A 13,010-nucleotide genomic window follows, 5' to 3' on the forward strand; every position below is an offset into this window, starting at 1 on the left:
GGAACACACTGTGGATATTGCTGAGTGCATTGCTTACACTGTTGGCAACTGTCAAAACCCGACTTTTTCCTATTGTAGTACTGTTTTCATTTTCTTCTCCTCCAAATTCATTATTGTTCTCCTATCTTTCCACCATTTTCTTACCATTTGTTTTGCTTCTGTTATATGTCTGTCTTTTCCTTACTTAAGCATGTCTCCTAATGGCACAAATGCACAAGACATTGCTTAATCTTTCTGGTAGTGTTCAGAGGAAAGGGAGTTAATGCTATACATTAGAATTTTTATCTAGCAATTCTAGAGCATCCAAGCATCAACCCATGAACCATTATGACAATTCAAGATATTTTAATCACAGGGATGATACATTTGGCCACATACATTTATATGACCTGAATATGACTCAGTGTTAGGATCAATGGTGAGCATAATCAAGTTACTCTGCATATGACATTAAGAAATCTGTGTTATCAGAAGACATTCTGACGTCCAGGCATATAAAGAAGCTATTGAACTACATGCTTTAAAAATAGTCTCAAAAAATTTGGTACATGTTTTGCTTACCCAAGCTGTTTTCCAATCTGGAAAGGCCCACTCCTGTAGTTTTAGGAGTCTTCTGCCCAATTGTTGATATAGTTATTCCACTAAATTGTGGGCTAGACAGATTGTAATCAAGAGGCACTTCATAGGATAATGACCATGACAATGGCAGGGTAATATCTGAATTCGTTGTCGAAAAAAAATGTACTAAAGATCGCTGTGTCATTGGGAGACTGTCTTGGGTGTCTTTTCTTCTGTGTACAAAAATTAGTATAATAAGCAAAGTGAGAAAGTCAAAATGAATAGATATGAACATAAGAATCATGAACTATGATTATTACCCAGAGTTCTGCTTTTCAAAGGTAATATGCATCTACATAAGCATAAGGACATCTTATAGTTGTAGTTTTAACAATCTAAATAGGACGTTTGAGTGTTAAGAAATGCTTTTATCTACTCTTTTATCTAAAAATCAGTCAATTGGGGGTGCCTGGGTGGCTCAGCTGGTTAAGCATCTGCCTTCAGCTCGGGTCATGATCTTGGGGTCCTGGAATTGAGTCCTGCATCAGGCACCCCGCTCAGTGGTGAGTCGGCTTCTCCTTCTCCATCTGTGCTCCCTCTCCCTCTGTGCTCTCTTGTGCTCTCTCTGTCTCTGAAGGAAATAAATAAAATCTTTACTAAAAAAATAAAAAAATAAAAATTAGTCAGTTGCTACTGTAGATGATTTTGAAAAGTGCAAAAGTAGAAAGAAGACAAAAATCACCAAAATGCTAACAACCAAAAATTTTACCAAAAAATCACCAAAATGCTACCAATCATTTCATTCCAGCCTTTTTTTTTATCATGTTATGTTAGTCACCATACAGTACATCACTAGTTTTTGATGTAGTGTTCAATGATTCATTATCTGTGTCTAACACCCAGTGCTCATTACAACACATGCCCTCCTTAATACCCATCACCCTGTTACTCCATACTCCCACCCCCCTCTCCTCTTAAGCCCTCAGATTGTTTCTCAGAGTCCATAGTCTCTCATGGTTCATCCCCCTCCCTCTTATTTCCACCTCCCTTCAGTTTTCCCTTCCTTCCCATAATGTCCTCCATGCTATTCCTCATGTTCCACAAATAAGTGAAACCATATGATAATTGACCTTTTCTGCTTGACTTATTTCACTTAGAATAATCTCCTCCAGTTCCATGCAAATGGTGGGTATTCATCTTTTCTGATGGCTGAGTAATATTCAATTGTATATATGAACCACATCTTCTTTATCCATTCATGTGTTGAAGGACACCTTGGTTTCTTTCATAGTTTGGCTGTTGTGGACATTGCTGCTATGAACATTGGGATGCAGGTGCCCCTTCTTTTCACTACATCTGTATCTTTGGGATAAATACCCAGTAGCGCAATTGCTGGGTCATAGGGTAGCTCTATTTTTAACTTCTTGAGGAACCTCCATAATGTTTTCCAGAGTGGTTGCACCAGCTTGCATTCCCACCAACAGTGTAGGAGGGTTCCCTTTCTCCATATTCTCACCAACATTCATGTTTCCTGCCTTGTTAATTTTTGCCATTCTAACTGGTGTGAGGTGGTATCTCAGTGTAGTTTTAATTTGAATTTCCCTGATGGCTAATGATGTCAAACATTTTTTCATGTGTCTGTTAGCCATTTGTATGTCTTCTTTTGAGAAGTGTCTGTTCATGTCTTCTGCCCATTTTTTGACTGATTTGTTTTTTGGGTGTTGAGTTTGATACATTCTTTATAGATCTTGGATACCAGCCCTTTATCTGATAAGACATTTGCAAATATCTTCTCCTATTCTATGGATAGCCTGTTAGTTTTGTTAACTGTTTCCTTTGCCACGCAGAAGCTTTTTTTCTTGATGAAGTACCAAAAGTTCATTTCAGCTTTTGTTTCCCTTGTCTTTGGAGACATGTCATGAAAGAAGTTGCTGTGGCCAAGGTCGAAGAGGTTACTGCCTATGTTCTTCCCTAGGATTTTGATGGATTCCTGTCTCACATTGGGGTCTTTCATTTTGAGTTTGTCTTTGTGTATGATGTAAGGGAATGGTCCAGTTTCAGTCTTCTGCATGTGGCTGTCTAATTTTCCCAGCACCATTTCCTGAAGAGACTCTTTTTTCCATTGGATATTTTTTCCTGCTTTGTTGAAGATTAGTTGATCACAGAGTTGAGGGTCCATTTCTGGGCTCTCTATTCTGTTTCATTGATCTATGTGTCTGTTTTTGTGCCAGTACCATGCTGTCTTGATGATCACAGCTTTGTAATATAGCTTGAAGTCAGCCATTGTGATGCCCCCAGCTTTGGTTTTCTTTTTCAACACTTCCTTGACTATTTGGAGTATTTTCTGGTTCCATACAAATTTTAGGAAGGCTTGTTCCAGCTCTTTGAAAAATGCCAATGATATTTTAATAGGAATGGCATTGAAAGTGTAGATTGCTCTGGCAGCATAGACATTTTAACAATGTTTATTCTTCCAATCCATGACCATGGAATGTTTTTCCATCTCTTTGTGTCTTCCTCAATTTCTTTCATAAATGTTCTGTAGTTTCTAGAGTATAGATCATTTACCTCTTTGGTTAGGTTTATTCCTAGGTATCTTATGGTTTTTGGTGCTATTGTAAATGGAATTGATTCCCTAATTTCTTTTTCTACAGTCACATTGTTAGTGTATAGAAAAGCAACGGATTTCTGTGCATTGATTTTCTATCCTGCCACAGTACTGAATTGCTGTATGAGTTCTAGTAACTTTGGGGTGGAGTCTTTTGGGTTTTCCACAAAAAGTATCATGTCATCTGTGAAGAGAGAGAGTTTGACTTCTTTGCCAATTTGAATCCCTTTTATTTCTTTTTGTTGTCTGATTGCTGAGGCTAGTACTTCTAGTACTACATTGAACAATAATGGTGAGAGTGGACATCCCTGGTGTGTTCTTGATCTTAAGGGAAAAGCTCTCAGCCTTTCCCCATTGAGAATGATATTCTCTGTGGGCTTTTCATAGATGGTTTTTATGAAATTGAGGAATGTTCCCTCTATCCCTACACTCTGAAGAGTTTTAGTTTTAATCGGGAAAGGATGCTGTATTTTGTCAAGTGCTTTTTCTACATCAATTGATAAGAATCATATGGTTCTTGTCTTTTCTTTTATTAATGTGCTCTATCACATTGATTGATTGGTAAATGTTGAACCACCCTTGCATCCCAGGAATAAATTCCATCTGGTCATGATGGATAATCCTTTTAATGTACAGTTGGATCCTATGGCTAGGATCTTATTGAGTATTTTGGCAACCATATTCATCAGGGATATTGGTCTGTAATTCTTCTTTTTGATGGGGTCTTTGCCTGGTTTTGGGATCAAGGTAATGCTGGATCATAGAATGAATTTGGAAGTTTTCCTTCTGTTTCTCTTTTTTGAAACAGCTTCAGTAGAATAGGTACTATTTCTTTAAATGTTTGGTAGATTTCCCCTGGGAAGGTATCTGGACCTGGACTCTTGTTTTTTGGGAGGTTTTTGATTACTGCTTCAATTTTGTTACTGGTTATTGGTCTATTCAGATTGTCAATTTCTTCCTGTTTCAGTCTTGGTTGTTTATAAGTTTCCAGGAAGGCATCCATTTCTTCCAGGTTGCTTAATTTGTTGGCATATAGTTGCTGATAATAATTTCTAATAATTGTTTCTATTTCATTGGTGTCATTTGTGATCTCTCCCCTTTCATTCATAATTTTATTAATTTGGGTCCTTTCTCTTTTCTTTTGGATAAGTCTGGCCAGAGGTTTATTGATCTTACTAATTCTTTCAAAGAACCTGCTACTAGTTCTGTTGATCTGCTCTACTGTTTTTCTGGTTTCTATTTCATTGATTACTGCTTTATTCTTTATTATTTCTCTTCTCCTGCTTGGGTTAGGGTTTGTTTGTTTGTTGTTGTTGTTGTTGTTGTTGTTGTTTTGCTGTTCTTTCTCCAGTTACTTTAGGTGTAAGGTTAACTTGTGCATTCGGGATTTTTCTACTTTTTTGAGTGAAGCTTGGATGGCTATGTATTTCCCCCTCAGGACTGCCTTTGCAGTCTCCCATTGGTTTTGGACCAGTGTGTTTTCATTCTCATTGGTTTCCATGAATTGTCTAAGTTCTTCTTTAATTTCCTGGTTGACCCAAACATTCTTGAATTCCTTCCAATTTTTTTCTTGTGATTGAGTTCCAGTTTCACAGCAGTGTGGTCTGAAAGTATGCAGGGAATAATCTCAATCTTTTGGTATCAGTTGAGACCTGATTTGTGACCCAGTATGTGGGTCTGGAGAAAGTTCTGTACACATTCGAGATGAATGAGTATTCTGTTGTTTTAGGGTGGAATGTTCTGTATATATCTATGAATTCCATCTGGTCCAATGTGTCATTCAGAGCTCTTGTTTCTTTGTTGATCTTCTGCTTAGATGATCTGTCCATTGCTGAGAGTGGAGTGTTGAGGTCTCCTACTATTAAAGTATTATCAACAATATGATTCTTTATTTTGGTTAACAGTTGGCTTATGTAGTTGGCTGCTTCCATGTTGGGGGCATAGATATTTACAATTGTTTGATCTTCTTGTTGGATAAACCCTTTAAGTATGATATAGTGTCCCTTTACATCTCTTACTACAGTCTTTAGCTTAAAATTTAATTTGTCTAATATGAGAATTGCTACCCCAGCTTTCTGAGGTCTGTTGGCATGATAAGTGGTTCTCCATCCCCTCACTTTCCATCTGGTGGTATCTTTAGGTTCAAAATGAGTGTCTTGTAGACAGCATATGGATGCGTCATGTATTTTATCCAATCTACAACCCAGTGCCGTTTCATGGGAGCATTTAGGCCATTCACACTGAGAGTGCCTATTGAAAGATGATTTTAGTGCCATCATTTTGCCTGTGAAGTCCCTGTTTCCATAGAATGTCTCTGTAAATTTCTGGTCTATATTATTCTTGGTGTCTTTTTTCATTTATAGAATCCCCCTTAATATTTCTTACAGGGCTGGGTTGGTGGTCACATATTATTTCAGCTTCTGCTGCTCCTGGAAGCTCCTTGTCTCTGCAACCATCCTGAGTGATAGCCTTGCTGGATAAAGTATCCTTGGCTGCATGTTCTCATTTAGTACCCTGACTATGTCTTGCCAGCCCTTCCTGGCTTTCCAGGTCTCTGTGGAGAGGTCTGACATTATTCTGATGTTCTTCCCTCCATATATAAGAAATCTCTTCCCCCTAGCTGCTCTCAGGATAGCTTCCTTGGCTCTAAGATTTGCAAATTTTACTATTATATGCCGGGGCACTGGTCTGTTCTTATTGATCTCGGGAGGGGTCCTCTGCCTCTTGGACATGAATGCTTGTTTCCTTCCCCAGGTATGGAAGTTCTCAGCTATGATTTGCTCAAATATACCTTCTAGTCCTCTCTCTCTCTCTCTCTACCCCCTCAGGGATCCCAATAATTCTGACATTGGAACATTTCATGGCATCATTGATCTTTCTAAGTCTGTTCTCATGGGCTTCTAGTTGTTTTTCCCAGGCCAACTTGGCTTCCTTCCTTTCTATCATCTTATTTTCTAGCTCACTAATTCATTCTTCTGCCTCATTTACCTTGGCTGTCAGGGTATCCAGTTTAGACTGTATCTCATTCATAGCAGTTTTAAGTTTGGCCTGATTAGATCTCATTTTGGCCCTTAGAGATTCTATATTTTGGTGCTAATATTTTTCTCAAGCCTAGATATCGACTTCATAATTGCTACTCTGAAGTCTATCTCTGACATCTTACTTATATTTGTATCCAGTAGGTCTACGGAAGAGGCCATAGTCTCTGATTCTTTTCTTTGTTGCGGGCTCCTTCTCCTAGTCATTCTGTTGAGGGGTGGTTGAGGGAATGTACAGAATCCAAAGTATTAACCATGACCCAAGCAAAATGCACCCGTTTTATGGGGACCCTCGAGTTGTCATCCTCTTGTTCTTCCAGCCTGTCTTCTGGGGGAGGGACCAGCCACCCTGTTACTCAGACAATCCTGCTTGGGCAGAGATGCCCTGCCCCTGTCCAGGGGGTGGGCTCAGTGGAAAACAGTTTTTTGAGCTTTTGTTCTCTGGTGGCTTTCCATGTCTCTTCCAAGAGTTAGAGCAAAAATAGCCACTCCCAAACCTCTGTCCAAGAACAGAGAGATCGCAGTCTGCTCTTCACTGAGTCCTACAGGACACATAGTCTCCGCTTCTGTATGCACTGCTAAAAACCGCAGCCTCCCGTAGTTGTGTGCGCCCACAGCAACTCTCCCAGAGGTCGACCCCAGGGCCGGGGCATGTCTCTGCCCTTTGTGCTTATAAAACTGTGAGCAGTACTGGGTTCGTGTGCATGCACCCACAGTTCCTGCTCTAAACCCCTTTCCCAGATGCTACCGCTCTGTGAGTTTGTGCCTGGTTCCCAGTGTGGGATGCTTTTGCGCAGGTGCCAGCTTATGGTGGCTCCCTCCCTCTTCTGTTTATCTTCCGATATCATCCACAGATTCACGACTCCACCCTCCATACCTTGCAAACGGCAGAGATTTTCTGCTTGTACAGATCCAGATATATATTTTTACATCTCAGGCTGATTTCGTGGGTGTTCAGAATAGTTTGGTAGATATACAGCTAAATTCAGGGGACTGGTTGAAATAGGGTCCCCAACTCCTCCACCATCTTGCCTCTTCCACTCCATTCCAGGACTTTTTTTTTTTTTTAATTTATTTATTTTACACAGAGAGAGACAGCAAGAGAGGGAACACGAGCAGGGGGAGTGGGAGAGGGAGAAGCAGGCTTCCCGCTGAGCATGGAGCCTGATGTGGGGCTCGATCCCGGGACCCTGGGACCATGACCTGAGCCGAAGGCAGATGCTTAACGACTGAGCCACCCAGGCGCCCCCATTCCAGGACTTTTAATGTATTTTTTTTACTCAAAATTGAGACTCTAGAAACCACTTATATCCCACTTTTATTACTTATTATATCATATTTCCCTTTCCATTAACTAAAAAAGTATAATATATAATATAATTCCTGTTTAATATTATTGTTTAGTAAACTTTGTTCCTTTAATTCCTACTGCTTAACTAATTTTCCTATATTTATAAAAATTCTAGCGTTGTCTACTTTCAAATATATTCTGAAAATTAATTACTTTGAATACAGTATACATGTGTATATGTGTGTACATGTGTTTACGTGTGTGTGCACGTGTGTGTATGTATGTTGAGGAGAATACAGAAAAGGAAGAAAACAGACTTAATTTCCAGGTATTATTTTTATAATTAAATCTTATTATGAACACAGGCTTTTCTTTTTTTTTAAGTATAAAAACATTTGTTAACTAGTGTGCATTTAAACAAAGCCTCTAAACTACAACACAATTATTTTACAAGTAAAACAATAGTCCCATGGCATGGCTCATGAAAAGATTTATGACAACTTCATTTTATGAGTCACATTGAGACTAAGTTACCTCAAAGCAATCTGTGTGTATGTGTATGTATGTGTGTGTGTTTAATACTTGAATTGTGAACAAAGTCCTGGCGTCCAAAATCCTTTGGCTTTTTGAAAAACTGGATAAATATCCCGTTCATGCACTCCCTTACTGGGGACCACTTATATATCCTCTGTAAGTCAAGAGCTAAGAATTTTGCCTCCACAGATTTTCTCTATTTTGATTCTTTATTTTACAGAGTTACTGTAAAGATATTTTAGCAAGTCTGTTTTTTGTTTGTTTCATTTTTGTTTTCCAAATGTTTCTATAAGGGAAAGGGCCTGAAGTTTCCTAATGTGCCAGAGTGATGTCAGTCTTAATCTCTTTATTTATTAAGAGGTAGTCATAATAATTTTATTCTACAATTTGTAAATTCCTTCATCAGAAATATTATATCCGGAGGGTTTTGTACTCAAAACCAGACTTCTCTAAATGTACCTCTCAGAGGGCACAGACAGCTCAGGCAATTTTTTTTTTTTTTTTTTTAGTAAATGGCTTTGGCTTTGAAAATTGTACTCTTAGGCCACTGCATATTAAGCTTGAGCATTTGCCATTCTGCTGACACCCCAAGCACTCATCTTTGTCAGAAAAGCTCTAATCCATGAAAATATACTCTTGAGTAGGATGTGGTGGTTTGTGGGAAGGAGACTAAGAGGTAGATTGTCAAATTACAATATTTCATCCCTGTCCAACCTGAGACAAGATCATATGACACAATTTCTGTCTGACACTGGTTAACATAAGCAGGAAAAGTACTTTTCTTTTCAAAGTTCCTTACGTCTGGGTTTCATTACAAACTGGCTGTATCTTTTCAGCAAGTTCATTTTAAAAGCTCCAAAGTTTTTTCTTCCCCAGTAAAACAATAGCATTTCCAAATAATTTAATTCCACAGAAGATTCCTAGTAAGCCTCTACAAATGTTGTGATTAAAGAAACCTGGCCTAGGGCCACAAAGTGTTCTTATTTTTGTGGTTGAATAAGAAATTTCTAATGGCTGCACACACCTTTGAAAGAGGGGAGACATTTCACAAGAGGCACATGTGATGTAGCCCATTGTCTAAATCCTGCACTCACCATCCTGTTAGAGTCCCTTTGGAAGATTAGAGACTTGGCCTAGTGCTTAGTTAGCTTGCCCTTTATCATATGGAATTTTCCAAGCCCCTTATTGGTATTTTGTTCCCTCTGTAATTGATTAGCACTACACCAGAGGTAGTTAAAAAAGTTCAATTCTGGGCACCTGGGTGGCTCAGTCAGTTAAGCATTTGCCTCCCTGCTGAGCAGGGAGCCTGCTTCTCCGTCTCCCTCTCCCTCTGCCCTCCTGCCTGCCTACTTGTGATCTCTCTGTCAAATAAATAAATAAAATCTTAAAAAAGTTCAATTCCCACAATTCAGTGTTATTTTAGGAGATGCTACATTGGTAATTCTGACAACAATCATTTCTCAGATGACCTCTAAGAACAAATTTTTAAAAGATGAACTTGAACTGATCAGTAAACACACGACATGTAGGTGCAAAATAACATTAGCTTTATATTAGGTATATTCAATACTAGAGGTCATTTTTTAAAAAACACTGGAAAACCCATGCTAATACTTTTATTGATAGAATGATTTATAGTAGTAGTAAAATAAGGACTTGTAGTTTTTTGGTTTTTTTCATTTTTGTTTTTCTTTTTTGGTGGTGGGAAGGGAGTTGTAGTTTTTATTTAACATCTTCACAGGCATTTCCAAAACCAAAATTCTCTATTAATTCTTTGTCCCAAAGGTTAGTAAAGGAGTTCTAAAGAAATTATCTGCCAACTGCCTTAACATGTTAGATATAAGTTCTGGAATCTCAACCATGTCTTGTATGATAGAGATCTGTCCATGTGAAGTTTTGTATTACTCAAGTACTGAACCTTATAAAATAGTGTTTGAGGAAATAGTTATGTTATAATTAATTAATTTTAGAAAAAGTGTGGAATCAATTCTAGTTACAACTACTTCATAAGATGTTTTGAAACAAGAGGTCAAGTACTCCATCATTATCCTCCAAATCTCAGATCCTTCTCTCATTTGTGCCATTCTTACTGTGCTTGGTTCTCCATTTTATCTTCCTGCTCATGGAGTTCACTCTGCAGGGCCACTGGAGTTTCCTGACTGGCCTGCATGCCTTTCATCTTGGCTAGAAGAAAAGTCTCTTTACTTTCCTGGGGAAACAAATCATGATACTAGTCATAAATACAGCTGAAGTTCAAGGTAGATTTTCTTTTCAAATGACCTCAACTGTCTACCTCAAAGCATCTGCCAGATTTAATAATTTCTTTCCCAAGCTGGTGCCAGAACCAGGTTTCTAAAGTGAATATGTAAGTACTGACATAACCAATACTAGTATTGGCTGAGCATATTATGCAAATCAAGGTGAAGGTGTGTGGCATTCACTGGAAGCAGCTCAAGAGAAAGGGCAGCAACCCAGCACAGCTACCTTTATGACTAGAACCTTCGTATCTGGCCAACACTGCCTGTTAGAACACTGTGAGGTAATGTCTCCATGGTTACAAAGTTCCAGTGTCTGAGCAATTATGTTGATGCTGCACCTGCTTTGTAGTTTGCAGACATTAAGTAGGGTAACTTGCTTTTAGGAGAGCCATAACTTTCACCAAATTTTGCCACCAAAATATTCAATACCTCTTTTGGATTTATGAGGGTCAAAGCTAGTATGTAAATACTTGGAGCATTAGTCAATGTTTTAATTGTTTTTTGATTTTTGTTTGTTTTGTTTTGACAAATGCTCTTTGAACACATGGAAATGGCCAAGCAGCAAGAACAGAAAACTTGTGTACTTTTCAGGCAGAAAGAAACCTATTAGTAGAAGTAGTGAAATCAAAGCCAGCAGATTTACATTCCTCTACTATTTATGCCAGCAGTATGATTTAGAAGAAATCACTTAGTTCAGATTCTAACCTTGAGTAAAAGATTCACACTTAATGTTTTATGATAATGATGGTATAAGAATAAAATTAACACTAGGGCACCTGAGTGGCTCAGTTGGTTAAGCCACTGCCTTTGGCTCAAGTCATGATCCTGGAGTCCTGGGATCGAGTCCTGCATCGGGCTCCCTGCTCAGCAGGGAGTCTGCTTCTCCCTCTGACCCTCCCCCCTCTCATGTGCTCACTCTCTCTCTTATTCTCTCTCTCAAATAAATAAATCTTTAAAAAAAAGAATGAAATTAACACTATACACAGTAATAAGATATATTAGCAATGATGATTATTGGATGAGTAATTTCTTTCAATAAATATTTAAATAAGCATCAATTCTGTACCAGGAACCAGCTAGGTTCTATGAATTAACAGTTCCTACTTCAAGGAATAATGATAAAGTATCTTTCAATCTAGATTAGAAAATGGTTTCCATCATGGAATGATAAGCGTTATTTAAATACAAAGGACAATGAAAAAAATAACTGTTTTAATAAGTCAAAAGAAAAAGATTTCTTGGGGACCCTGTGAAATAGTGGCATAAGAGGATCCTAAACTATCTTGTCACACAGATACTCCTAGATAACAGCCACATCAGTGTAATTAACCCAGAAAATGACTTGAAGACTGGCATAATAGACTCTCTACAGTTAGAGAAAGGAGGTCACATCAGAAAATGATGGAAAGGATGGAGCCCCAGTTGGGAACAAACCTAACCTGTGAGACTAACCACAAAGACTGGAGGGATACCACAAGCACAGAAGAGGGAGAGGAAGAGATCCTACACCAGGCACCCCAGACATGTAGGACCTACACTGGGAAGATGAGTCCCCAGTAACATTTTGCTTTGAAAATTAGAGATGCTTAACTTTGTGAGTATTTACAATCACTGGGGTTTAACACTGGGAACTTTTTCAAAATCAGTGGGATCAGCTCCAGGAGGGCCAGAGGGTGATAGGAAATAGTCCCCACCCTTAAAGAGACAGCACAAAAATAACCCTGCCAAGATACAGCATACAAGCAGCAGTTTGAAAAGTGGAGATTTATTTACTAATCTCAGAACATCAGCTAGAGGGGCAGAAATCTTTAAGAAATTTTTCGAAGAACAAAAGAGCTGGTGGGCACCATTCTCCCCATTTATCCCCAGCCTAGATACCCAGACATCTGTGGGGAAACAGCATAAACCCTTGCTACTTAGCCCAGGTTTCATCTTGCAAGCAGATGGGCACTTACCTTGCTAACACCTGTGTGCTCTACCCCCCACATTCCCCTGAAGACTGTTCCATTCAACCTGCCTCAATCCTTCCAAAGCTATGCCTGATGCATTTCATTCTTCAAGCAGTGCTGACAGTGGCCAGCACCACTCCAAAGTGACTCTTGCTCTGGTGAGAGGGGAAGATAATCACAAACATAAGTTCCACTGAAGCCCCAGAAGTGGGCTGGGGGAAAACATCTGATGTGACTGCTGGCTCTGCCCACCAACAAAAACCTCACAGGGGGCAGCACAAAGAAAGAGCTCTGTAATTGGGGGGTGGGGGTGGTCACTACAACCCAAAAAGACAGACTGGGGGCAGACCTCTGGCCTGATAGTAGGTCTCATTCTCAAAAAAAAAAAAAAAAAAAAAAAAAAAAAGCCACTCAGGAGACAATGCAGGTAGATGTGTCCACAGTTCTGGCAAACAGGCTGAGGGCAAGCATCTGGTCTGACCCAACTACAGGCCCAAAGTCACCCCAGACTGGCCCCATAATAGCAGAGATACCAAACCCTGCCCCCAAGAAAGATGGCTGTGCAGCTGACTGGACTGAAGGCAAATGCGGCTCAACCACAATGGTAGTGTGCATGCAACAAACACAGGAGACATCTCTGAAGTGCCATGTTCTGGTGAACAAGGGACATTGCACTATGGGGCACAACAGGATCTCTTCTTCATAAGTCCACTACTTTTAAGAGCAGGAAATGTAGTTGACATACTGAATATATAGACACAGAGAATTAGATCA

General features: G+C 39.2%; 1 protein-coding gene across 1 annotated transcript in view; it reads right to left on the reverse strand.

Moving 5' to 3' along the window:
- The window catches only part of LMNTD1 (lamin tail domain containing 1), a 139,445-nt gene extending 127,170 nt beyond the window's left edge, over positions 1-12,275 (reverse strand). Inside the window, exons 1-3 of the mRNA XM_088025709.1 lie at positions 12,243-12,275; positions 10,120-10,238; positions 562-791 (exon numbers count right to left, since the gene is read on the reverse strand). Coding sequence (XP_087881835.1) covers positions 562-791; positions 10,120-10,238; positions 12,243-12,275 — 382 coding nt within the window. The remainder of the gene's footprint in view (positions 1-561; positions 792-10,119; positions 10,239-12,242) is intronic.
- Between the last annotated feature and the right edge of the window lie 735 nt (positions 12,276-13,010).

This window comes from Eumetopias jubatus, unplaced genomic scaffold (assembly GCF_037043125.1).
Source record: "Eumetopias jubatus isolate StellerSeaLion01/CBP00866 unplaced genomic scaffold, mEumJub1_p1.0 scaffold_8, whole genome shotgun sequence".
NCBI lineage: Eukaryota > Metazoa > Chordata > Mammalia > Carnivora > Otariidae > Eumetopias > Eumetopias jubatus.